The 26,923-nt window shown below is 51.2% G+C and overlaps 1 protein-coding gene across 1 annotated transcript; it reads right to left on the bottom strand.

The window, feature by feature from the left end:
• Positions 1 to 289: 289 nt before the first annotated feature.
• On the bottom strand, positions 290 to 25,948 carry CPD (carboxypeptidase D). Its single transcript, XM_054646717.2, has 21 exons — positions 25,187 to 25,948; positions 22,854 to 23,101; positions 16,178 to 16,320; positions 15,311 to 15,480; positions 14,389 to 14,756; positions 13,467 to 13,658; positions 12,493 to 12,660; positions 11,391 to 11,500; positions 10,847 to 10,949; positions 10,267 to 10,409; positions 9,570 to 9,739; positions 8,683 to 8,994; positions 7,331 to 7,526; positions 6,962 to 7,097; positions 6,107 to 6,256; positions 5,608 to 5,703; positions 5,451 to 5,515; positions 5,169 to 5,300; positions 4,650 to 4,835; positions 4,260 to 4,359; positions 290 to 3,235 (listed from the first exon to the last, which is right to left on the bottom strand). Exons 1-21 carry the CDS (start codon positions 25,873 to 25,875, stop codon positions 3,009 to 3,011), a joined length of 4,104 nt encoding a protein of 1,367 aa, XP_054502692.2. The 5' UTR covers positions 25,876 to 25,948; the 3' UTR covers positions 290 to 3,008.
• Between the last annotated feature and the right edge of the window lie 975 nt (positions 25,949 to 26,923).

Below are 26,923 nucleotides of genomic sequence, written 5' to 3' on the forward strand. Positions count from 1 at the left end.
CGGTCCCCGTCCCGATCCCGCTCCTCCAGCCCCGATCCCCGCCAAAATCCCGCTCCTCCAGCCCCGATCCCCATCCCGCTCTTCTAGCCCCGATCCCCACCAAAATCCCGCTCCTCCAGCCCCGATCCCCGCCAAAATCCCGCTCCTCCAGCCCCGATCCCCATCCCAAACCCGCTCCTTCAGTCCCGACCCCCATCCCAACGCCGCTCTTCCAGCCCCTGCCCCATCCCAATCCTGCTCCCCCAGCCCCACTCCCGCTCCCCGCAAAGGAAGAACGAGAGAACGCACGTGGACATCAAAATAGTTTTATACAGATTATTGATCTCGGTATACAGGTAAAAAACAGGCGGCGGCGGCCGAGGGCAGAGCCAGGCCCAGCCCCGCGCCGCCCCCTCCCCTCCCGCTGCCCGGAACGGCGATTCAAGTCCCTTTGAAAATTACATTTATTTATCTGAAGGCACAAGTGCACGGAGCCACAGCGACAGGGACGGTGCCCGCGGGGACCGGCTCCTCTCGGCCCGGGGCACGGCTGGATGGACGGACAGACGGACGGACCGAGGGCACGGGAGCCGCTCCTGCCTTCCCAAAGTGCCCAGGAACAGCCCCAGGGCTGGCCAAGCTCCAAGCGAGCCAGAGCCAGGCACCTCCCTTGGTCCTGCTGCGTAGAAAAGTCTCACACGTTTGCAAAATATCTCAAATCCACTCACCTTAAATATACACACCTACTCCCACAGCTAATTCTGAATGCATTCTGAGGGAAAGGGCCAGTTCCTAACAGGACTTATTGCTACAGGGACAAAGCAGGGCCAGCTCTGTCCATTACCTGCTGCCAGAGCAAACAAAGCCCAAACGCAGCCCTAAGAGCCATTTGCAAACTCGACTTTAAATAAAACCTACTGTGTGTCTTGTTAAAGGAGGAACAGTTCAGAGATGAGGCAGGATTAATGCTACTGTGTGCTGGTGTCCTGCAGCCCGTTACAGGTGGAAAAGGGACAAAAAGTGACCAAACCCCATTCTTTGCTCAGCACAGAGATAGATGTTTATGGCTCCTGCACAAGGCAGCCAGAGCAGTTCTGCCACAGCAGATGTGGGACAGGAGCACGGGGAGTGCTCAGCATCGTCATCTCCCTGTTGCCAGAACTCCTCCCCAGCCACAGGGGGGAGGTGGAAACACCTTGTGTTTCCTGCAATGGAATTCCCTGTGGAACAGGGAAGGAGGTGCACTGATGTCTCAGGGCTCTCTCTGAATGATGGCCATGAGGTGATGACACAGCACAGCTGCAGCCACGTGGCTCTGGAAGGGCATTTCCACAGGAAGGGGTGAAGAAACAGCTTCTGCCCCAGGTGATGTGGCCCATGGGACTTGAGTGGGGCTGTTCCTGCAGAGGAGATCAGTCAGAGCCCTGCAGAGCAGACCCCATTAGATTTTTGGGTGCAACCCCTCCACCCACAGACACCATGTGCAGGTTTCACCAGTGGACAGCCCCAGAGCAGCTCAGGGCAAACTCGAGGCCTAAGGCTCCTGCACCCCAGAAATCAGGTCAGTGGGGCAAGAATTAAAAAAGAAAATGAGCAAAAAAGTAAGTGCCTATTCTAACCCCAGCCTTCTGCCTCTGCAGAAAGCACAGGAACATCAGAGATACATAAAGGCTTTGGAAATCAAACATTTCAACCATTCTTTCCTTCTGGACACCCCTTCTATTCCCCACAAATCTCACATGTGTCTTGGGAAAGTGTACTGCAGCTCCTCTTTCCAACCTCCTGCCAAGTGCTACACAAGAGGATTTGGCTGCTTTTCCCTTCTCCCTCAGCCCTTCCTCACTCCCTGCACCACAGCTGCAGCCACACACACAGGTGGAGCTCCTGCTCCACACTCCAGGGGTGCTGCAGGAGCAGAACAGAACCAAGCCAGCAGAAAATTTGCTGCCTGCCATCACCAGAGCTCGGTGATTAAATGGTACTAGGTGGACAGTGGCAAATGGTGCCGGTTTTCTTCAGAATTTAGCACCAAAGTTGGGCCATGGATACTCCCATGACCTCTCCCTGCTGCTGCAGTAATCCTCAAATACAAAGCAGTGGTCAGATTTCACTGTTTCCTCCTGAATAGTGGTAGATTTGAGCAAAATTAATCAGGTTTTCTACAGATCAGTTAATCAATTTGCTTAGAACAACCTTCCAGCTGCTCTTTCAGGCACTGAGCTATTGGAACATGAACATGAGACCCCAAAGCCAAGCCTATGACACAAACAAAACACAACCAGGGTGATGGGGATAAAGTTTCTTTGCTCCCCAGAAGTGAGGAACAGCAGCATGGCAGAGCTGGCAGGCAGTGGAGCTCTGTCAGGGCTCACTGGAGCTCTGACTCTCTCCAGCTCCCATCAAGAGCAGTGTCATCTCCCCCAGCCTGCAGGAGGGGGAAAGTAGTGACACATTAGAGGTGCTCCACAACCACTGCAGGTCACAGCAACCCACGGTGGGAAAAGCTCCAAGGGAACAGCTGAGAAACAAAGGATTTTTTTCTTTTTTGGGCTTTTTCTGAGGGCTGCTCTGCAGAATGTGGAGACACGTGAAGGACCTGGGTTCCCCCAAGCATGTAGTGGAAAATATGAAATCAAAACAGGTAGAGAGACCTTTTTTGGAGTGTTAAGACCTTGACCCTGCACAGGTCTTTGGGCACTTCCCCACCATCTGCTCCCTGTGCTGAGATGCTGGGGAAATGCTAAGAGCTCTGCTGGCCACCCTATTAAAGCTGCCTTTCAAACCACATCATATAAGCCTCCAGATCTTGACCCAAAAATGTAACAAACCACGTCCCTACCTCAGAAACAGCCTCCACCACCCACCGAGTGCCTGTACACAGGAACAGAGCAAACAGAGGGAAGCTGGGAGCTGCCACCCACCCCTCTGGAGGACACATCCTGAAGCTAACATTTCAAAACTGAACCGCAGGGATCGCCCCCCACCACCGGGTCTGGTCCATGGGAACCTCCTCTCCTGCCCTAGAGGTGTCAGTGTTTGCTGGAGTACAGTGTTTCTTCCTCAGTGTCTGTTTCATCCTGGAACTCGTGGCTCAGGAGGGATTTCTTGGAGCCAGTGGACATCATGCGGATTTCGTCCTCGTAGTCGTCGTGGTGCTGCCGGAGGCGGTGGAAGCCATCCTTGTGTCTGTTGGACTTGATGGAGCACACACACCAGATGATACAGGCAGTGAGCACCAGGGCAGACATGCTGGCACCTGCCAGAGAGAGGACACCAAAGTTAATGCCACTTTCCCCCACGCTGCGGCTTTCACATTCTCTGAAAAATTCCTTCGCCCAGAGTTTTTCTCCTGAGAAGCTCAAAGGCAGCGAGAGAGGCCTCAGAGAAAAGGAAAACAATTCTTATCTCATTGGCTTCTCTTGTCTTGTGGTCACGTAAAATGTGTTTAGAAATTGTTTACCCAAAGGTGATTGCCTGATTAGATTCCAGTGTGACTTGTTTTGACCCATTGGCCAATTATGTTGTTTTGACTCTAGAAAGAGTCACGAGCTTCATTATTATCTTTTAGCATTCAGTATCTTTTCTGTATTCTTTAGTATAGTATTCTTTAATATAATACAGTATAATAAAGTAATAAATTAGCCTTCTGAGAACATGGAGTCAGATGCATCATCCCTGCCTTCACCAAGGCTCTTTAATTACAATACCACGCCAGAGGCTCCCAGGCTTGCCAGCATCCCTCCTCCCTCCTGCAGTCACAATCACTTTCTTCACTTCATTGTGACCCTGCTCCTTCCTCCTAGGCCATGGAGGACAGGAGAGCAGCTCCCAGAACAGGACACACTCCTTCTGTTTGAAATCTAGGAGATTATCACCAAGCTCTATTACAGACCACTGGGTCTGAACTCCCACACACCCCTCCCCAGCTGCTGCCACCTTGAGAAAATAAAATAATCTCTTCATACTTACCTGATGTCACCTAAAAAAGCCTTGAAGAAGTGAGATCTCCCATGCACACAAGCTCTCCCCATTCCAGATATATCAAAGTACATTTTGGACCCTCCAAATCCCTGCAAAACATTTTATTTCCTCCCTCCCTCCTACCAAGCAGAACCAAGGGCTGTTGGATGAGTTTGCAAGGACAAGAGTGTGTTCAGAAGGGATAGCAGGAGATGGCTTAAACCTGCAGGCTGCTTTCCCAGTTCAGTGGAGAGTCTCTGTCAGCATGAACTGGTACAGAAAGCAAAGCTCAAAGCTTTGATAAAAAAATATCACTGTACCTGCCACAGTTATAACCAGCTCTCTTGGCAGTCCAAAAATCCTGTTTTCTGTGTCAAACACAATGAACACAGAGCTGGGTGCATCATCACGTACAAAGACCTGCAGAAAGACATGAGAGGTTAGATCATCTCAGAGCTTGGGGATCCAGACAAGAGAGACACTTGTCACCTGCCTGGTCCTGCCCTGATCAAAGAAAAGTGCCATGCAAAGAAAAGGCACTCCCAAAACCACCCTGCTGTGCTGGAAAGTTGTTCTCCAGCCATCCTGTCAAGGCAGAAAACAGCTCCTGATGGCACCTAATCAGCACCTAAACACAGGCACAGCCCAAACAGGGAAGATTTTATCTGAAAGGGAATGGGGGAACATCTCCAACGTGGACATTCACATACCTTGACATGTTTCTGCTGGTACCCACTGGCTGTTGCATCAATGCTGTGAAAACCTGGAGCCAGGAGCACATGGAAATAGCCACCTTCCTTGGTGTACACCCTCAAGCCTTCATTCAGAACAATGGCAGCTTTAGCAATTGCCCTGCCACTCTTGTCTTGGACAACGCCATGCACTCCCTTGTGGACCTGAAACAAAGCATTTTGAACACTTCACATTCAGATCCAAGCTTACAGTGCTTTTGTAACTAAAATGAGATCTCTAAAATACAGCCCACTTGCCATCCCTGACCCTCACAATAAATAACAGTGCAAGGCAACACAGCACAGATGTTTAATTCTTGTGTTAAAACATCTGTGCCCTGGTCACTTGCTGCTTTCCTCACACAGCCCAAGTCATGAACATCTCTAATTACACAGCACCAACCAAACCACAAAGAATCTCCATGCTGTTCTCTTCCTCTCCCCCCTCCCCACCCCTTCACTCCCTGCCAGAATTTCCTCCCAAAGCCTGCAGCTCACCTCCACAAGCATGCTAAGGAGAGATTTCCTGTGGTCTGCCCACAGGCCAGGAAGCTGTCCAGCACTGGGGAAGTAGCAGCAGCCGGTATAAACAGTGATCTCAGGACACTGACCAAAAGTCACGCTGAAATCCTGCAAAAAACAAAACCACGGTTACAAGGAAAGAGGTAATAAAAAAGCTTTTCAAAGTGCAGCTGGAGGGGGAGAAGCTTTGTCCAGACATCAGGACAAACATGCTTTTTTATTAGCAGAGATGAGAAGCCCTGTGCCATGCAGCAGTACCTTCATACTTCCCAGGTGACTGTGCCATTCTGAGCCACGGATCACTCCACCAGGAATAGTCTCATCTGTGAGAGCAAAAACACAGCTGTCAGCCAGAGCCTGCCCAGCAGAGTCTGCCACAAGCTGGCAGGGGGTTAAAGGATGCAGCCAAACATACCTGACTTATTTGGACAGCCTGGCTGGCCCAAATGCATCACTGGGTGGTTGTTTGCATACACAGATGCCAAATGCTTTAGTGTTTCTTTGTTCTCCACTGCAACAGGAAAAGTGAGACTTTGAGCATGCAACTCTTGTTCCCTGCAGGGGCAGATTCCCATTTTAGCCCCCTGATCCTGTACTAAACAGAGACACATATTGTTTCACAAGCATTCCTATTTCCTCTAACAATAAGTGGCAGTATCAAAAGCAGACTTTATACTGGTTCTGGAAAAGGAAAGGTTGAAATACTGCTGTAGGCATAGAAATTGTAAATGTTCTGATCCCTAAGTGAACTCTGTGAGGTTTTATAGATTTACTTACAGCCTGTCAACTCCACACACAAAGGGCTGAACACAAAGGAGGCTACAGAACACCATGAGCACAAAAAGCCCTTACAGCACATGGCCACATGAACCTCTGCAGAGACAGCCTGAGGGGAACCAGGCAGTTGGTCACACCTGACTGTGTTGGCTTGTCATAGGGGTAAGTGACAAGCAGAGATCCTCCATCCAGAGCAACAGAGAGGCTGAAATCATGCTTCAGGATCAAGTTCTCCACAATGGCTTTGGTCTCAGGCTCTCGTGCTGCTGAGTATCGGGTGTAATTGCCTATAAATCAGAACAACAAATAGAAAAGGGAACTAAGAACAATTTCCTCTGCTGTTTGAGAGGCCAGAAGTACATCCTTTATGTCTGAAATTAGGTCTGCTGCAGGTATGAAAAGGCCTCTGTTAGATCTCAGCAGATGCAGCTGACTGATCAAGTAAAGCGCCCAGTTCACACTGTACATGGGGGGGGATTCATCTGCAAAGCTAAACAAATGTGCAGCACCACAAATTCCCCAAGCTAGTTCCTTTTGTGTTGCAGAAGGTATTTCATGTGTGTTTTCTCACAGCAATGTCACAGAATTGACATTTTCCTAAGGAAGGAGTCAGGATGATCCCAGCCAAACTTGGGCAGAGAACATTTCCTCCTCAGGAAGGGTGGGCTGATACAGTGCTATGGATACAGTTACATGGAAACCAGAAAAACATGGAAAAAGGAGACTCCTTCTGGGCAGCATGAACAGAGGGCATTTTTTCAGAGATGAAAGAAATCCATTAAGAGTAAGAATACATCAGGTATTATCTGACCTCTCTCCCATTCCTAAATAACTCTGCTTTGTCTCTTGCACATAAGAGACTGCAAATTGCTGTCTGTAAAGATCCAAGCTCTGGAAGCTTCCCAGCAGCTGTGCTGCCTGGAGCACTGCCTTCTTTCCAGGCAGACCCTGTAAGCCAATGACCCCAGCCAACCAAGGGGCAGTTGTTTTACTTGTGAAATCTGTGTCCAGATCTCTGCCATGAGCGTTGGTCTGGCCGATCTTCGAGGTGCAGCCTCTCTCCTGCGCGATCTCGCGCCCGTCTGGGTTCAGGGAAGGCACAATCACAATGCGGGTCCGGTCTATCAGCTGAGCAAAAGGAGAAACAGCATCAAGTGCAATTATAGCAGGGTTCATTTCCCTGCATCCTAAGCTAGGAGCTGCAGTTTGAGGTTCTGATCCTGTGGATCACACACGTCCCCGTTACACACGGAACCACCACAAGCCCCACACCAGTTTTGGCAGGAGTTTCCCCCAGTGAGCACTGTCATCTCAGGCTACAGCTGGAAGGCTCCAAGGAGGTCTTTGGATTGGCCTCTCACCTTTGTGATAGCATCATTCTTCTTGTAGTTCATGCAAAGAAATTCTGCCAGTGTCAGGAGCAGCTCTGTCCCAACGGGAGCGTTTCCGTGAATCCCAGCAACAAAGCGGATCTTGGGCTCCTCAGGCTCAGACTCGTTGGGCTTGTTGGAGATTTCAAGGGACCAGATCTGGCGGAACTCCACGCTCTGACCCAAACTGCCAAGAGATGGGAAATGGGAGTGTCAGCTCAGCAAGAGAGCTGCAACTCCAGCCTGACCCCATGGAGAAATCCCAGAGTGGAAAGGATCTGTTGCCAGCCTCCAGCCAGAGGCTGCAAAGGCAAGAGAAACACAACCAGATCAGGGGGGCAGATTTGCAGCAGCACTGAACAGAATTCACCCTGAACATTAGTTTGAACACCAGCATCTGGGTAAGGGTGTATCCAGGTCCAGATGTACAGAATATCCAATGCTCCATACATCTCCACACAGCCTATGAGATCATGATAAATGTGGAATTGCTGGATCCTCTGTGCTGCCAGTGGTGGGTTTTGTTTTGTTTCTTTTTTCCCTTCAAGCAGAATACATTTGGACATCAAATTAATTTATAAAGGAGGACAAAAGAGGCCTGTTCCCAGTACTGCAGTAGCTGTTGCTACAGCCATGCTGCTAAGTTGGCAAACTGAGTTCAGGGAAAGCAGGGAACAGGCTCAGGGCTGATGCAACTGCAGGGACAATAGAGGCTACAGATCAGCAAAGCAGCCTTGGCACCAGCAGGGACAGCACATGAGCACATTGTGCCTGGTTACAACAAGCAAATGAGGCCCTGGGACAAAGGGATTTGTGCTTTCTAAAGCTGACAGAGGGTAAGCGTTACAGGTCACAAAGGAAAGCAGAGGATGGCAGCAGCTGGTCTTCTGCAGGAGGGCACAGACCTTGGCCCAGGGCAAGCTCACACAAAAGTGTCTTGCACTACTGAAATAAAATCTGGAGGCAGACAATGAAAAAAAGGCCATCTGAGATTTGTAAGCCAAAGCTGGTCATTTTTGCTGGGGACTCTTAGCAGTGTGGATGGCAGAAAGTATTTAAAGAACAGACAAAATAGTAAGGAACAGAGATATTTGCAGAAATCTGGGATATCAGTGCTGGGAATATTGGCAGTCCCAAATATCCCTGGGGAACTAAATCAGGGAAAAATCACATTGCACCTATGAGGTTCTGCAGCCATTGCTCTGCTACCATGTCCTTACACATGGGGCTCCCTCCACCCCAGAGAGCACAGGGAAGGGAGGGGTGAGCTCCCCATCTCTGCACTGTGTTCATGACTAACAACTTCCCAACGTCCCTAGGCCAGGTTGCTGCTCTGTGCTCACCTGGTGAGGTTTGTGATGTGTGGGTAGTTGAGGTAGAGGCCTCGGAGGAACTCGGAGAGGTCCTTGTAGGGCCGGTATCTGTAGGGAGTCACATCCCTGGAGGAGGTGAGCAGGAGCCGCTCCAGACCATTCTCAGCAGAGAGATCTTTGATCAGGGTCTCAAACTCCTTCTCGTTGGGGTTGCTGGTGTCTGGGGTGTTCAAGACCAGCACCTTCCCCTCTTCCACTTTGCTGTCTGTCCGTGAAAGGGTGAAGTTGACCTGCACTCCACCTTTGCTGTCAACTTCCACCACCTTACTGAGTGGATCATACCTGCCCAGGGAAGAGAAGGCACAAGAAAACATCAGGCATTTGAAACCTTGGACAACAAGCCAGCCCTATTCCTGACTACACACCCACATGGGATTGCTACTGCTCCCCTGCCCACAGTGAGAGGCACAGAAATGAGGAGCAAGAACAGCTCAAAGGGATGTGGGGAATGGCAGGAGGACAGGGAACAACTCAGGCCCCAACATGGCATTGAGCTGCTTTTGGCTCAGGTGTTCAGGGTTACATGGCACACTAGCAAGACAACAAGTCAAGCTGCTTTAACACAGATTTTTGGCAGCAGTGAGGTGACCAAGTCACTTCTGTGGGCAGCTGCCTGGAAAAGAATTTCCCCTAAAGACAACAATTTATCCACTCCTAACAAGGGAGGACTGGGATTGTACCCCAGTGCCAGGTGAGCAGTCTGACACCATGGCAGCCTCACTGCTATCTCTGCACAGGCCAGAGGGCAGCAGAAACACCCATGCCCACGTGTGCTGTAGGCAGGCAGAGGTGCTGGAACATTCCTGAGTGGGAGGTCAGTCATGCAGCAGTTTGCTCCTCGTCTGGGGCTTGCTCACCCTCGGGCAGATGCTGTGATTTTGTACGTCCCTGGGACCAGCAGGCGCCAGAAGTCTCCATCCTTGTAGGTGGTCACGGGGTGGTTGATGTCAGCCACACTGATGGTGGCATTGAGGATGCCCCTCTTGTCCACAGCATCCAGCACAAAGCCCCAGACACCCTGGTGAACCTGCACAAAGGAGCTCTGCTGAGTGCCAGCCCCTGCTCTGCCTCCCACCCTCACATTTTCAGCATTCCCAGAGAAGCAAGATGTTCCAGGAGGGTTCAGGTTGGACTGGCCAGCAGCTGGCATGGACAAAGATCACCTGATGAGTACAATGAGCAATTGTTTAGCTCAGGGTGTCAGCATGGCACTCTCTGCTCCACACCTTTGTTTGCACACCCCAGGTGTGCAGCACCAGCTCCACTTAGATAGGAAGAGAATATGAGGGACATTCCAGCCTCAGGAAACTCAAGGTAGTGCTACATAAAAAGCCCCCACCTGCATCCTCTGGATGCTATTTCCATACAGATTTTTGGTATGTTGAGAAGACAGAGTAGCTGAGACAGGCCCTGATGGGGGTGATTTCTGTAAAGCAGGTAGCCAGGCTGGCCAGGAAGCAGCCAGGAGAGCTGGCCAGATCACCCTGTTCATTCTGACTTGTTTAAAGCAAACCCCAGAGGGAGCTGGCCTGGCCTGAGGTCAAGGCACCTCACCTGTTTCATGAACTGCAGCAGTGAGCGCCGGTTCTGTGCCCAGTACTTTGGCAGCTCCTCAGCCTTGGGGTATTTCACACAGCCCAGCTCAATGGTCACTTCAAAGCAGTTTGTATGTAAGTAATTCCAGTCTTGCATCCCACCTACAACAAGAATGTAAAAGAAGTTTTGACTTCTTAAGTACCACAGCTCAAAAAAAAAAAAAAGTCAGATATCAGAGAAAGATGAAGCACAGACTTGAAGGTAAAAGGCTTTTACACAGGGCAGGATTCAAGCTTCAAAGGGATGCCAAAAGAGCAGACAAATAAGCTTCCTTCTTGTAAATACCTTTCATGCTAATAAAGTGCTGTAAAATTTTATGAAGCCATTTTGCTAATAGCCAGAGAAACTACACAATAAATTCCTTCCCCTGGGAATAACTTTATTAGGGTACATTATTTAAGAGGTTATAAAAGAAACCTGAGTCCCATTAATCTGAGCTGACCAGTGCAGAGTTCCTGACTGAGCAGACTAAATTATTTAAGCTGCACATGCATTAAGTTGAAGACAAACAGTACAGGAGATTTCAGGTGTGCTTTACCTGGAACGTTGTACCACTGAGCCCCGTTAGTGATGCCATGTGGGAAGTACTCAGTGGGGTACATATCCTTACAAGGGCTTCCCTGGTACATCTTTGCATTTTCCTATAAAACAAGATGCAACATTTGAAGGTGAGTCTGCACTCCACAGCTACAGGCACTCTTGTTCTACCCTTAGTCACACATTCAGGGTTACCAAACACAGATATGTGTCTATCAGTGCAGCACTGACTGCACCCACACCCAATCCCAGCCCAGATATCCTTGCTCTCTCCTCCCAGCCCATGAGCAGCATTTTCCACCACCCTTCCAAGTGCCTGCCCAGAGCTCTCCTCCCTCAGTGCCTGCAGACAGAGCATGCTGGGCATCACTCATGGAATGGGAGCTTCCTGCAGGATCCTCCTGCTGTGCCTGCAACACCAGGGGCTCACCCACAGTGCCTGCACCCACCTCCACCAGCTGCCCAGGAGGCCCCCTGGAAGCTGAAAAGGAGTTTCCCAGAAGTCAACCTAGCAGGATGTGCCCATTTTCCTGTTAGAGCTTTACCTTGGAGTAGGCAAGTGCCAGCTTCTGGAACACAGCATCATCTGGGGATTTACTGTAGATGGCTATTCCTTGTTCATCATCATCGAAGGGGTAATTAACCACCAGGGAACCTGCAGGCAAAGCAAGCTTTGGCTCATACTTGGGTGCTTGCCCAGTATGCCTCAGCATAACAGTGGAAATTTTTCTCCAGCAAGTGCCAAGCCTTCTGTTTCTCAAGACTTGGCATTAAACAAAGCATTAAGCCCAGTGGATAGAAGAGACAGAAGCACAGGAAGAGATAACACCACACCTAGTCAGGAAGGAGAACCAAAGCCACAACAACATCAAGCTTTGGCTCTTACATGAAGGAGGGCTGAACACAACCACACAATAATTGCTTTCACAGAAAAGTGGAAGCAAGGGGAAGAATCTCCCAGAACATGCACGGTGTTTTTGACCCAAATGATGCAGTTTTTCAGCTTTCTGGAGTTTGTTGCTGAAGGTTTCCCCAAGGAAGCTGTACTAATAGCACCACAAAGCCCCAGACACCACTGCAGCTGGAGACCTGCCAGCCCCCTCACACCCACGCATGACACTTCTGCGCTACAAACCAAACACAATGGCAACAAAGCATCCACCTGCAAGTTACCACAGCTACAAGCCAGCACACAAACTGTCTAGGGAGTAAGCCATAATACACAGAGATTTAATTTAGAACACTCCAAAAGGATAATTAAATTACTGCAAATTTCATAGTTCCGCCATGCGATTCAAGGCAGGGAACCCTCAGGACTGCATTCACTCCATAAATGCTGCAAAGCCCTTAACAGCCACAGCTCTGTATCCCATTCCCAGGCCATCTGCTGAGCAATTGCTGACAAGAGAGTCCATCCCCATCTCCCAGATGCTCCCTTCAGAGAAGTGGTTGGGATCTTCCCAGCAGCCGCCTCAAGTCCCTACAGACGTGTCTGGGGACACAATTTTCACCCTCTGCTGTTTCCAGTTTCTGCTCCATCTTGCAGCACAAGAGCTCCCCAGTGCACACCTAGAACACCCTGGAGACATCCCTGCAAACGCCCACACAGCCCAGCACAGAGGAAGGAGCTTGGTTTGGATGTGGTACCTCCGTGCAGGTTTGCTGAGAGCACAAAGGGGTAAGACTGGAGCCAGGCCATGACAGCACGAGTTTCTGGCTGGGGAGGGTCTGTCACATGGACAAACTGATCTGGAAAGTTCCTGTTCAGGTCATAGTTGTTGCTGTTGTTTCTGCCAACGGTACCTCCTTTGTCTCCTGAAAACGAAACACAAGTTCAAGCCCTGTGAAGAGGCTTCAACCTCTTATTACAGAGTTTACAAGCAGTTGTTGGTGAAGAGAGCAGAGAGCACAGCAGTGCTGGCCCCCTGCACCCAGGGCCTCCCCAGCAAGTGGCCTGCTCTCTGCAGCAATGCCTGGGGGCCCTTCCAGTGGGTGTTTGCTCAGGCTCTCAGGGCAGTCAGACCAGCAGAAAGGCACTGAACCATGAACAATCTCTGCAGCCGGATGTCACGACCACAGAAACCTCAGAGCTCACCTTCTCAAACCAGCCAGACAAGTTCCTTGTTAAACCCAGGCAGAGCTCTGCTTCCAGAAAGTGATTCTGGACAGGCTCTGTTCTGCCAATCTGCAAGAGCCACGTAGTTCTAAGACTTCCCTGAAGGATGTTTTTGCCAGTTTCAACCTCATGGTGAAAGTCTGTGTTATCCTTGGACAAGTGCTCTGCAGACAGCCTGGCTCCCACACTGCTTTTACTAAGAGAATGGACCAAAGCACAGCAAGCAAGAGCTGTGTCAAAGAAATGTCTTTTTTCAAAAAAAGCCCTGGATTAGCCACAAACCATCAGGGGACCCAAACAGGGGCAGCTCACAGCACTGCTGAAGTGTAAGAGCTTTCCCCAACAGCTTCCAGCATCCATCAATCAGGATCCACCCACTCATCCCACAGCACACACCAAGTCCCTTCCCAGCCTCCCTGTGTGGAAAGCACTCCTGCTCCAGCAAGGCTTCCAGACTTCCCAGGGACTCCATGAACCCCACAGATTTTGGCACAGACAGCAGTACCTTCCTGGGACTTCTCATAGCCATCAGGGTTCATGGATGGCATGATGTGGATCCGTGTGCTCTGGACCAAGTCAGTCACTTCAGGATCTGTGCCAAAGTTCTTGCAGAGGTACTCGATGAGGTTCAGGAGAAGCTCTCGCCCCACAACTTCATTCCCGTGCATGTTACCGATGTACTTGAACTCTGGCTCACCTGCAGACACATGGTTACACCACAGAAACAATTATAACCACTATGTTACAGCTTGGAGACACCTCACCACCCTGAGCATCACTCTTGCAAGCTTTGCTGGAGGGCATTTACCTAAAACTCACATTTCTGCTCCCACAATCCCAAAAATAACAATGTCTCATGGAAGTCTCTTTATCCTTCTTCCCTAGAGCTCCATGACCAGCACAGATGTCCCCAGTAAGGCTCTAACACCCACTGCACTCACACTTTTTATAAAGGATACTACAAGGAGCAGCTCAGTCTCTTAGGAGAGGTGCCAGCTCTGCCTCTCCCAATGTAAAGGGTCACTTGCACTTGTGCCACAGACAGCTATTATGAAAAACCCTTTCCTTAGGATTTTTTCTCCTGAGAAGCTGAGAGGGCTCAGGAACAAAATGTAAACAATGGTTATCTGCTGCTGTGGAATGCAACAGGTGGATCTGGGATTGGTCTCATGTGGTTGTTTCTAATTAATGGCCAATCACAGTCAGCTGGCTCAGACTCTGTCTGAGCCACAAGCCTTTGTTATTAATTTTTTCTTTTTCTATTCTTAGCTGGCCTTCTGATGATATCCTTTCTTCTATTCTTTTAGTATAGTTTTAATGTAATATATAATCAAGCCTTCTGAAACACGGAGTCAGATCCTCATCTCTTCCCTCCTGTGAACACTGTCACACACTTGTGCCTTGCTAAGGAGGATTTCCCACATCACCTGCTTCATGGACACCAGGGTTGTCAGAGATCTCCATGACGTAGAGCTCCCTCAGCTCCACGGACTTGCCCACGGAGTAGAGGCGGGTGATGCTGGGGTACTCGTTGGCGTAGCGCCGCAGGAAGATCTCCATGTCTGAGAAGTGGTGGTGCCTGAAGTCCACGGGCTGGATGGGCTCATGGGCAGGGGTTGGGTTTGGAGCCTCAGCCTGCACAGGGGTGGGGGTGATGGCAGTGACAGGGGCAGGAGCTGCCGTGAGCTGGGTGACATTAGGAGCTGGTGGCATCACAGTCGGCTGCAAGGAGAAGTTCACTTCTGTGGCATCTCCCTCCTTCACCTCGATGTTCTCTTTGGTCACTGCTGTGTAGCTGTGGAATAAACAACTGGCTTCAGCAAGGAGGCTCTGCAGAGCAGAGGCCAGAACTCCCTGCAGTCCCTCCATCACTCCAGCCTGCTCCCCCCAGCCCAAATGCACTGGATGTTAATGACTGAGAGATTCACAGGGACCAAGCTGATGGGACTCATCCCTCTGCCACCAAACCCAGCTCCACTGCTGGCCTTGCAAGAGTCCACAGGCTCAGCAGGGAAGAAGGCCCAAGTGTATCAGAGAAGGCAAGTTACACATCCACACCCAGGCTTGGGACAACACAAACTCCTGTTGGGGTAACCCTACTCCACTTCCTCCCTTTGCACAGAAGTTGCAATTTGATACAAGCAGTCAAACAGAAGTTGACAGAAATTCTGTGCACTCAACAGCACCCTGCTGCAGGAGCAAACACAGCTGCAGCTCTGAGCTGGAACCATTTACTGCTGCAGCTTCCAGCCAAGCCCCTTAAATACATAAGGTGTTTTGGGGGGGGAAATCAAGAGAAGGAACAGGAGCAGCTGGCAGTGTGGGCACAGGCTGCCACAGAGACATTACCCCATCACAAAAGCAGTCACGTTGTAGGTCCCAGGCACCAGCAGCCGGTGGTAATCACCAAACCTCCCTGCTGTGATGTTGTGAGCAATACCAGCAACAGCGATGGTGGCATTGTCCAGGCCAGCTCCTGTGAGTGCATCCCTCACAAAGCCCTTCACACCAATGTGCACCTGAGGAAAACAATGACAAGGTCTGGCTGAAGACAGGCAACATTAGGGGAACTGTGTCCTAAGGCAGCAATGCCCCTTCACCCTTCCCCAAATGTAGCAGAGCAGGGCAGCTGCCAGGCAAAGGCACCCAAGGGCTCAGGACTCAGTGTTCAGCCAGACAGGAATTCCAGCACAGACTGGGAAGGCAGCAGGATCTCAGAATTTACCCTCCCTAACAAACTCCCTAAGTCATCAACATGGGCAAACTGCAATATGAACACAGCAGGTTTACAGGCCAAATTCAGGTGCCTCTGATCCCAGCCTAAACTGTTACCTACTCAACTCATACAGCATCTGGAGACAGCCTGGCAGAGGGTCTGCAAGCCAGGCTCTCAGCAGTGAGGATGCCTGGAGATTCATGGCCCTGAGACCAGCCAGTACTTTGCATGACTTATGGAGACCTGCACCAATCAGTCCCTCTAACACTGCAGCCCACAGGAGCAAAGCTCTGTCATTGTGGGGCATGTGGGAGCTGGGGCAGAGCCACAGAGAAACACAGCAGCTTTGTAGCCACCAACCTCCAAACAAAGCTGCAGCATCTGTGTTAGCTCACACAGCACACAAAGCCATGAGGGCACCTGAACATGGCGCTCTCAGCCCAGGACTGGCTGCACAGGTTTCACAGCTGCCACCCCACACCCAGCCCAGCCCTCACTACCTTCTCAATGAAAGCCAGGAGAGATTCTCGGTTGTTCTCCCACTCCTTTGGAAGCTCAGAAGTTGGTGGGTATTTGCAGCAGGACAGCTCCAATGTGATCTCAAAGCAGTTGGCCCACACGTAGTTGTAATCCTGCATCCCACCTGAGGAAAAGAGGCAGAGATGTCCCAAGAGCAATGCACACACATCCCACCACAGGATGCCATTTCTCCTGTCCTTCAGCCCCACACAGCATCTCCCCAGGATGCTGCCCCAGCTCCAGAGTGAGCAGCCTAAGGAGAAAAGTCAGGTCACATTATGATGACACCCTGTGCTGTAACTGGAACACTGGGCCACTCAAATCAGCCACAGGCAGCTCAAAGTGACAGTCCTTTTGTCCCACTGCTCCACCAGCTGAACTCATCAGCACAGCTCTTGGGAGTTCACACAGGTTCATTTTACATTTCCAGACATGACAAACCCAGTGTGCCAGGGCAGGCACACCAGATTCTGAGCATTCCAGCTGCCAAGTCCTTCCCTGAGCATTCTAAGCTACCTCAAGATTTGTGAGGTCTGCCTGCAAGAGAGGTTACTTCACTCAAAATGAGTTTGAGGTCTTTGATAGAAAAGAATACCAGACTATCAACTTGGGAGCTGGCAGCTCAAATCTGCACACTGGAATCAGTTTCAAGGCCAACTGTTCTCCCAAAAGCCTCTTAGCAAAACCACAAGTCTGTGAAACAGGTGTCAGACTCGCCCTGCTAAACCCCACCACATGACAGTAGCCAGATGACCACATGAAAGGATTGCTCCCACCACCCAATCAGGCAGTTGTGTCAGTAAGGAAAGACACATCACACCATGTTTCTTGCATGCTGACAAAGTCTTCTGGCTTGCACAAACTTATTTGGTTCTAACACAGACAGACTGGTGGGTCACAGCCTTGGCCACCACTTCCTAGACAGCTCCAACCCAACCTGTACAGCAGCACCTGCAACCTCCACGGCAAAAGAGTGACTCCCACCAGGGTCACCTGGACACAGGGGCCCAGAGTCACGTCTGGATGAGTTGAGGGAGTTGAACTGACCCTCAGAAGTTCCTCTCTCAGAGAACAGCAATGCATTTTCTGCACAGGAGGCAGATGTCAAGCCAGGAGAAAGAAAGCAGAGAGCTGTGGCAGATATCACAGCACCAGCCTGCAGAGCCCCAGCAGGAAGGTCTGGTAGAAATGCAGATTTTGTGCACCCATCCTTTGCTTGGCCCACTGAAGCACTGCATCAGGGCTCTGCCAATAGACCTCATTTCCTTTGAGCAGTTTCCTAATCATCCACAAGCCCCTTGAAGTGAGGGACCCTCTGTGGCACTGGCCAATCAACCAGCCAGAATGGATCAATATCCTGATGCAAATGCACTGCCTGGCACTGGCAGGGGCTGTGCTAATTCCTGGGCAGGAAGAGCTGAAAACCAGCAGCACTTGACCAAGCAGAGGAGGCTTCTAGCAGAGATGGTGGCCCAAAAGGTCACAGTCCACTGCCCTGAATTCAACAGCCCATTCCTGCTGGGTAAAGCAGGGATGGACTCACAGCATAAAGTAGGATTTAGAACAGGCCCCTGGGAAGATGTGTGGGACGGGACCACAAAGATGCCCCAGTTCCTCTCAGTTCTCCTGGGAGTGTGCTGCTAAGGGAACATGGAGCTTTTATTGTAACAAATCAAATGTCGCTTGCAGCCAGCAGGAGAGCACTGCAGCTTGTGCACGGGCTGACATCAAAACAGGAAAGAGACTTTCCTGCCCAGCACAGGGGGTCACAACGTGCTGGAGGACTTTCTAACTCTCCAACTCAGTTCAAGGGGTTAGAGAAACAAGGACTGTGGGTCTGATCCACCCTCAGCTTCATTCAGCTCCTGTAACCAGGCTCAGAACAGGCAGGCACAGCAGGCTCCTCTCTCACCAGTAAACACCACGCCGAGCCAAACGATTTGCCAGCCCATAACCATCTGCTCCTAGCAGGACGTTAATGCACTTGAAAACATCCAAAAACGTAAACCAGAGCCATTATGAAACATATTTAGTGCTTCATCTGCCATTCAAGCAAATTTAGGACAGATGCTCACCCATAATAGAGCAGCAACGGACTAAATTAGAGCTTGCTACATCAATTCTGGTAAAACTGTCTCTTGGAGAAAGTAGTACACTGCATTCTTGAAAATTTGGACTGTAGCCACTGCACATATTTGGCCTTCACACAGCTCTGTTGCAGAGCAGGACAGTTATTTTTACAGCATGTGGAATTACGTATTTTCCCACATACCATCTGCACAGCCTCCCCTGACTGTGCAGAGACCCAGAGGGGTAAAGAGAGATCAGTACTCAGCCTGCCATGAGCAGGGCACTGCACTCATGGAGCAGAGCAGAAAATACACACCTGAGGGAGAAAACTGCCAGACTACAGAGCTTCTACTCTGTTTGGGTAATATCTGGGATAACCCCTTGGATTTACTTCAGCATTTTAACCACGGGGTGTCTTTTAGCCCACACTGTGAAAAGTTTCAGCCTCCCCATGAAGCACCATTCCCCCTTTTATCAGTGAGCAGCTTAGTGGCACAGCAGGTCACAGAAATGCTCAGAACAAACCTCTCTCCTGCTCTGACCCACTCCCTGAGCATCAGGGCTGCACTTCAGGCAGGGATCCCAGGCTCCAGCAGCACAAACACTGCAGAGCTCACGCTGACAGGGGGGCCTCTGCTCCCTGCCAAGCTCAAAGCAGGAGAATGCAGCTCTCCAGAGTCAAGCCTGAGGATCCAGATACCATAAATACTCCACATGCCAGGAGAAGCCTGCCAGGCCAGCAAAGAAGGGCTCTATTTTCAAACTGCACTATGCAGAAAACTAATTCCAGCTCCCACTGGAACAGACACCAGCAGATCAGGAACCTGCAGCTAAGTTAAAGCAGAGAAACAATCATGTCTGCTCTGCAGAGAGAGAGCAGATGGCACCAAGCAAGCTGGAGACATGATTCACTATGTGGCACAAGTTTCTGACTCTGCTCAGAACCGATTATCTCATAGCATGGGACTGAGTGAGCACCAGCAGCAGCACCAAGCAGGCACAAGAATGTTCTGGTCCATTAGCCTGCAATCATTAAAACTCAGAGGAGGTGAGGTTTGGGCCTCCAACTGCACCAACCCAGAGCAGCCCAGCCCAGCAGCCTTTTCTCAAAGACAAGGGCAGAGACTCCCCAGGAGCTGCACCAGCACAGCCCAGCCCAGCAGCTCATGACAGGTGGGAAAAGAGGCCTTAAGACATTCAAACCATCAAGCCAATACTTCTCTCAGGAAGAAAAAGAACTGCAGCAAGACTTTCATGAAAATTCAAACACAAATACAGCAAATTGTGCAGAAAGACATGGCTGAGAGCTTCTAGAAGAGCTCACTCTGTGTGAGTGCCCTCTGCCATGCCCAGGAAACTGAGGCCACCACAGTGATGCCACACTCTTCTCAGCACTTGTTTTAACTGCACTGAGCTGGATGCCACTCAAAGCTCGTTGGAAGCTCAGTGTGGCTGGTAACCACAATCAAAACAACCCAGTAAGCACGCAGGTAACCAAAATCCACTTTCAACCTGAGAAGTGCCTCCCCGTAGACACCAGAAACACCTCAAACACCTGGACATCAGAGAGACAAACTAGCAAGAAAATATATTTTAGGAAGGGACTGCATGTAAAAACAAACCTTCCAAGGCTGCCCACAAAATATGCTCAATGCTGAATTTAGTTACTGATCTGGATCTCTGAACAACACAAAGGCAAAGCACATCCTGCCCATAGCTGAGAGTGGCTTCTCAACTGCTCTCCATACCCCAGCCCAACTCTGCATGTATTCCCTTGATCTGAACCAGCCACTTGGTAGTTAAAACCCTCAGAGGTTAAAAAGGAAGAGAAAGAGCATGCACACCAGAGATAGCCTCCAAAAGCACCCCAGTCACCAGTGTGCTTATCTACAGCAGCTGGAATGCAGGAGCCAAATTCAGCTGCCTGGCAGAGATCCATCTTCCTCTGTGCACACTTGACCTCAGCAATTACTCCCATGGTTTGTACTTGCCACCTCGATCTGACACATGTAAGAGGCTGTTTGCAAACTCAAATGGAAGTTAATGGAGCCTGGCACCAGCATAAAACTGAACTGGTAACCGTGGGACAATGAATCCCGTGGCAGTTTGCTCTCCAGCATGTTTGATTTCACATGATAAAATGTGGCAGGAAAATTTCCACCTGTTGAAACACCGTGTTCTCATTTCTTTGTTTTTCCTGGCTTTAGTTCACTTGAAGCCTGCAGGAATCTCTCCTGGCACAAGCTGATCTGGAGGCCTCGAGCACGTGCCCTGCACTGCTCACAGAACCAGGAGCTCTGGTTATCCACCTCTAGAGCTCAGCTCAGGGACTGGGATCTCCCCAGCCTCACTTCACCACACATTTCAATTCTGCAATCCCTGGGAAAGGCCTCCTGATCCAAGCACGAGCCTCTGCAGTCCTTGGCACAGAGCTGAGCCACTCAGATGACTCAAAACAGCCTCTGATGGTTTTGCTGCTTCTGTCACAGCACTTACAACTGACTCCCCTCTGCCTGCTCTTCGTCCACTACTAAAAATAAACATTAAAACCTACAGCCCCAAAGGGGTGAACTGACACAACATCAAATTACATGCATGGTATTGGTCAGTTCACCCTAGGTTACATGTTACATGAACCCCTTGGCTCTGGGGGAACTGCTGCTGTCACCCTGAGCAATGTTCCACTCTCAGAGTCCAGTCAGTGCATCCTCCCTGCAATCTCTGCCCATGAGTGCCCTACAGCCATCAGTGCTGAGCCCCAGCCAGTGGCTTGTCACAGAGACAGGGTTTATTTCTGCAGAGGCTGGGTGCTGGAGGCTATTGGATAGATACAAACCACAGTGACAGCAGAACAGAGAAATCTGGTCTGCAGTTCACACCTTTTATTTCCTGTGAAAAGAAAATGATGCCATTTCTTTGTACTGAAGGCAAAGCAAAGGCAGCCTGCAAGGTTCACACATCAGTGCCACAGCCACCAACCAGTCTCACAGCCAAAAAGGAGGATGAAAAACTCATCCCTGCAGTGAAAAATGCAGCGCTTTGGGGTCAGGAGAACACAGACCCAAAGCTCTGGAATAACTTTCCTTTCAGAGCACACCCACCCCACTGCATTACAAGGACAGAGCTGCAGTAAAGAAACTTCCCATCCCAGGTGTTTGCCCAGAACAGCCACCACAACAAGGCAGCACAGATCATCCAGGATATCCTGTTCCCTCACAAGCCAAGTCACCAGATTACACAAACTTTCCTCCTGCTGGACTTCTCACAGCAGCAGAATGAACCTTGAGCCTGCAAACAGCAGGGTAGAGGGAAGGAGACAGCTGGTAGAGAAAGAGGTCAAACCACATCTTATTTGAACACAACATCTTATTTGCCCAGTGAAATCCTGGAGGATGATTCAACCACTGCTAAAATTCAAGCCTTCCTCTTCCAGCTCAGAGATGATGTGTTCAGGCCCTATAATGGATCCCTCTCCAGCCTTCCCAAGCAGGCTGGATGCAGAATTAACACAGGACTCTGCTGCAAAGCCTGTGTTCCAGAATGACACTGTCTTACCAGAAATCATTTAGCTGCAAGCTCTCTGAAGGATAAACAGCATTGCCCATCACTGCCTGCTCAGCACTTCTGCATCACCCCTCAGCCACAGCAGAAGGGAAAAAAAAGCAGAGCAGCAAGACAAGCAATGCTTGAGATCATTTCTGCAACTTTTTTGCTGTGTTCTCACCACAGAAGCTGCTGCTGCCCTGCCTGTACAACATCCACCAAGGAGCCACAGCAATGGCTGGGAGTAACCTGGGAGCTCTCTCTCCCATGAGAACTTCTCCTCACGTGAATTATTATTTAAATTTTCATCCAAACCAACACACACAGAGCAACCCACTGTGAGGCTGAGCCAGGCCTGTAACCTGCCCAGGCAGAGTGGTGGCACCAGGAGGTCATTTGCTCCTGTTCAGCTCACTACCATGTGCAGCTGCTTCATGGAGGGATCAGGAGCTCTCCTAGAGGCCCCTGCAGGGCAAGTCTCAGATCCCTTCTAGATCTCCCACACTGCTGGATAAGAACAGGTCAGGCAGGCTGTCACCTCCCACACAGGCCTAGGAGCAGAGCAGTCCATGGAAAAGCTGCCAAGAACTCCTTGGTTAGCTCAGAATATATACCTAAATTTTACACAGTTTTACAGTAGGTTATTCTATAATCACAAAATTACAAGCTCAGAGGTTAAAAGAGCTCACAGAACATTGGTATTGGTTTAATACCGTTAAGAATCATTTCCTCTTTCCTGTATCAAAATTTAGCAACTGTCAAGAGACCTACAAGAATTCATTTGGCAAATGAAGCCTCCCACGTGCAGGACAACTCTCCACTCCATAAGAGGGTCAGAAAGAGCCCTTCAGTTTGCTGTGCTCTCTTCCCTACAAACACCTCCCAAGCTGTTACTCATCAGCTGGTGTTCCCACAATGCCACCTCTCTTAATTTCAAGCTGCTAGAACACATTCAAAGCTAAAAACTTCACTTAACCCCCAGAGCTTTCCTCTGTGATAATCACCACTGGTCTGGATGGGAGTTCTGAGGTGAGCACAGCTTACCTTCCACGTCATACCACTGGGCACCATTTGTGATGCCATCTGGGAAGGTCTCTCCCTCCTCTCCAGGGCAGTTGGGTTTGCCAGTTCTCATGATGGGGTGATGTGAAGCATAAGCTTTTGCCAAATATTTGAAGACTTCATCATCAGCTGATTTACTGTAAACTCCTGTGAGCCTGTGCGTGGGCGAGTCATCGTAGGGGTAGCTTGCCACCACAGAGCCACCGTGGAGATTGCCAGAGAGCAGAAACCTGGGGTTGGGGAGGAAAGGGAAGGGACAAAAAGTCAGACTGGAAATATTGCAACAGGAAGTTGGCTACAGCCACCCAACCAGTTGTTCTGCTGCTTCCCCACCCAAACCACGCTCTCTGGAGCCCCCAAAGTCTGGCTTGGATTAATGAGGCAAAATGCACACACTGGAAGTGGAATCAGTTCTGAACAGGTTTTTTTTTCTGCAGCCTAAGAGCAAGCCCCCAGACTTGGTGACAGACACAGCAATGTACTCTTGTTAAGCTCTGAGGACACCTGGTATGTGCAACAGAATTAACTCACAATAAAATCTGGATGTGAAACAGAGTTGTTAAAATCTCAAGTCAAAAAATATAGCAGGGCATGCCCCACATCCCCCTTCAGTCTGATCACAGGCTGCACAAGCATTTCAATGAACCCCAAAGGTAATTTTCTCTGTTCTCCTCTTCCCACCAAACACAGCACTGAGGGGAAAAAGAACTCTCCTGTGCATTTGCTCAAATGGGATTTGGTTTCCAAGCAGAGGTACTGTGACCAATACCTCTACCTTGCTTAAAATAGTGCACACAAATTGCATTACACCCACTATCTCCCTTTTCAATCAAACAGTTCTGTTTACCCATTCATTTTTCTATCAGCAGTTATGTTAGTCTAACAATTACACCAGTATTAACTGGTGCTGCCAGGCAGAGGGACACACAAAGCACCACGTTCTTCCTGTTTCACCCTGGCTGAGGGTGATAGCAAATACAGGTGGGATAGCAAATCCCACCTCACAAACTAGGAGAAAAAAAAATTAAAAAGCTCGAGGAGTTTTCAAAATTATACAAAGAATGCACATGAGTTTACCCAGTAACTAATTTTGAGCTGAACCAACTCTGGAGGGATTTCAGTGCAAAGTGCTGCACCAGAGATGTCCTAAAGGATTCTCAGGACAAGCAGTTCCTTCTGAAGTTTCTGCAATTCCTCTGCAGCACCCTCCTCATGGGCACTGCCATCCACCAAGTGTTAATGAAGATCATTTGTTCACATAAATGTTATTTCCTAAACATGAGCAAACACTATAGGATGCTGAATGTTTTTTGTGCTGGTTGGAGTCAACCAACAGCCCTATAGTGCACTGTCACCCCCCTCTTCATCTCTTTCTATCCCTACTTTGGGAAGAGGGCCACAGTTCGCTGCAGTGCGTTGTGCTTTCTCTGCACAATTTCCCACAGTTGGCTGCATTGACCTTTGTACTCTGGACCTTACAGAGCTCTCTGAAGAGCACATGGCAAATGAAGAATCAGTGCCCAGCTTGGCCACTGCCTTTTCTGAGGCTGCCCCAGACCTTCACACCAGAGCTGGGCTTTAAAGGCACCATCTCCTCTCCTGGGCTGCTGCACTCCAGGCACAGCAGCTTCCCCTGGGCTACCCCTCAGGATGGAGAGAGACAAACGGGTCAGCAGGGATGCTCAAGGCTCAGCCCCACGTGCTTCAACTGGACACATAGGGAAGGCAGCTGTAGAAACAGGGCCTGTCTTTGGCAATGCTGCTGCACAGAGCATTATTGCTAAATCCAGGGAATTTCCCGTGCAACACAAAGATGAGGGGAAGAAGCCCTGTCCAACACAACTTTGTTAACATGGTCTTAACCCCAAATATTTCCAGCATCCCACAGCTTGTGGAGTAAGCATTATTGGCCCTAAGAGCAAGACCCACTGACAAGCTCACAGCGAAGCAGGTGAGAAGTTTCCAGCCACAAACTCGGCGAGATGGGAGACCTGCAGATGGCCATGGAGGCCGGGACACCTGGCTGTGTGCAGGGCACACGGGGCTGCTGCAGGTCCCTGGCAGCTGCACAAAACCTGGGGCCACCAAATGCTCTCCCCAGCGCAGGATGGTCCCGGCTGCAAGGGAGCAGGCTGGGGATAAACAGGTGGGGAAATTACTTCTCCTTCCCCCACCCAGGCCTTGCTGGGAAGCACTGGGAAGGGCTGGAAGCTGGCTGACACCCTCGGGGAGTGAATCCGAGGGTCTCCCATGGCTCGGAGCGGAGCGCCGGGCAGAAGGGGAGCGAACAGAGGGGGAGCCGGGGCAGCGCTCACCTGTTGCGGCGCATCCAGTCGATGAGCGCCTTCACCTCGGGCACGGGCTCCAGGTTGGGCTCGGCGTCCCCGAACTGGTCGGGGAAGCTGCGGTTGAGGTCGCGGCCGCGGCTGTTCTCCCGCCCGCCCTCGGCGCCGCCGCCGCCGCAATCGCCTTCCCGGGCGCGCTCGAAGCCGTCGGGGTTGAGGCTGGGCAGCAGGTACAGGTCGGTGGTGTTGAGCAGGCGGACGATGCGCTCGTCGCCGCCGGCCCAGCCCAGCACCAGCTCCCAGGCCAGGCGCAGCAGCAGCGGCCGTGCCAGCGGCTCGTCCCCGTGCATGTTCCCCACCAGCTTCACCTGCGGCCGCCCGGGCAGGGCCGCGCCGCCGGGCGGCTCGTCGGGCCGCTCGGGGCCCAGCCCGGCCGTGAGGCGCAGCACCCACAGCGGCCGCTTCTCCACCGACTGCCCGATGCTGAAGAGCCGCACCAGGCCCGGGGGGGCCGTGGCCTCCAGCGCCCGCAGCGCCTCGCCCAGCTCGGCCGAGTGCAGGTACCGCAGCGCCTCGCCGGGCGCCGCCGCCGCCGCCTCCGCTTTCTTGATGTGGGGGGAGCGGGCCGGGCTCTGCAGCGAGGGCGGCGGCAGCAGCAGCGCGCAGAGGAGCGGCAGCAGCCGCGGCATCGCCCGCAGCCCCCGCGCCGCGCTCGCCATGGCCCCGCGCACGCCCCGGTCCCGCGGCGCCGCTCCGGCTCCGGGCCGAGGGGGGCGGTGGCGCTGCCCCGGGGGGCGGGTTCTGTCCCCGTGCTCGCCAATCAGCGGCGGCCAGGGGGAGGAGCCGCCCGGGCGTGGCGGCGAGCGACCAATGAGAGGCGGCGGCGGCGTTACGTCACGGGTGGGTGTTACCGTGCGCCGCGCGCCCCCTGCGGGCCCCGGGCCGGCTCCGGTGCGGGGCTCAGCGGGAGCGGAGCGGAGTCACTCGGGCTCCGAGCGACTCGCAGGGCACGGGGGTTCTGCCCTCCCTCAGGACAATGCGGCCTCTCTCTCTTGGCGCTCGCTGTTTGCCCTCACGAACGCCCTTGCATGAGCTGTTCCACGGCGCTCACCGCTGCGGGAGAGGCGGATCAGCCAACACGGGGTTAATGCGCTCAGGAGCACAAACAGCAGCACTGGGCGATGCCCCGGTGCCTTGGAGGGGTCACGACAGGCCCCACGTCTCCAGCGGATGAAACCGGAACACAAACCAGGAGCTGGAGAGGAAGGACGGGACTTCGGCTGGGCACGGTGACAAGTTGTGGGTCATGGGGCACAAGGTGTTGCTGCTGGTGCCTCCGTCTTCCCCAGCCCTGAGCGAGCTGCCTGCTCAGATCGGACCTCTGGGGATTAAAGACATTCTAACAGTGTGATGTTTGCATTGCATGTGGCTCTGACTGCACAGCCATGAGTACTTTGGGGCCTTCTCCATCAAATTCCCTTTGTGAGGCAGGTGAGATGATAAGGACTAAAGGCAGGACACCTTGCTCTGCAAGCATCACTTTGCAGTCCATAAAACAATGGAAGTGTCCATTTCCAACAGCAGTTTCCTGCCAATTCCTGTTTAACTTTTCAGTAGTATCTCATGTACGCATCTGCTTCCCAGCTCTGGCATTTCCTGTAGGAAACACCAGCGTCAAATCTAGCACATAAAACTGATTTTCAGGGGAATCATCAGTGGTATGACTCCTTCATCTCATGGCTTTCCAGCATCCTTTGTGCAAGAGAT

This window comes from Agelaius phoeniceus, chromosome 20 (genome assembly GCF_051311805.1).
Source record: "Agelaius phoeniceus isolate bAgePho1 chromosome 20, bAgePho1.hap1, whole genome shotgun sequence".
In the NCBI taxonomy this organism is placed as follows: domain Eukaryota; kingdom Metazoa; phylum Chordata; class Aves; order Passeriformes; family Icteridae; genus Agelaius; species Agelaius phoeniceus.

What these genes read in the sequence shown, in the direction of transcription:
- CPD (XM_054646717.2), bottom strand. Translation starts at nt 25,875, where the DNA reads ATGGCGAGCGCGGCGCGGGGGCTGCGGGCGATGCCGCGGCTGCTGCCG. An exon ending in CTCAGCAAACCTGCACGGAG is followed by an intron (nt 11,501 to 12,492) that starts GTACCACATCCA and finishes CTTTGCCTGCAG; the next exon opens with GTTCCCTGGTGGTTAATTAC. An exon ending in TGGCACTTGCCTACTCCAAG is followed by an intron (nt 10,950 to 11,390) that starts GTAAAGCTCTAA and finishes CTTGTTTTATAG; the next exon opens with GAAAATGCAAAGATGTACCA.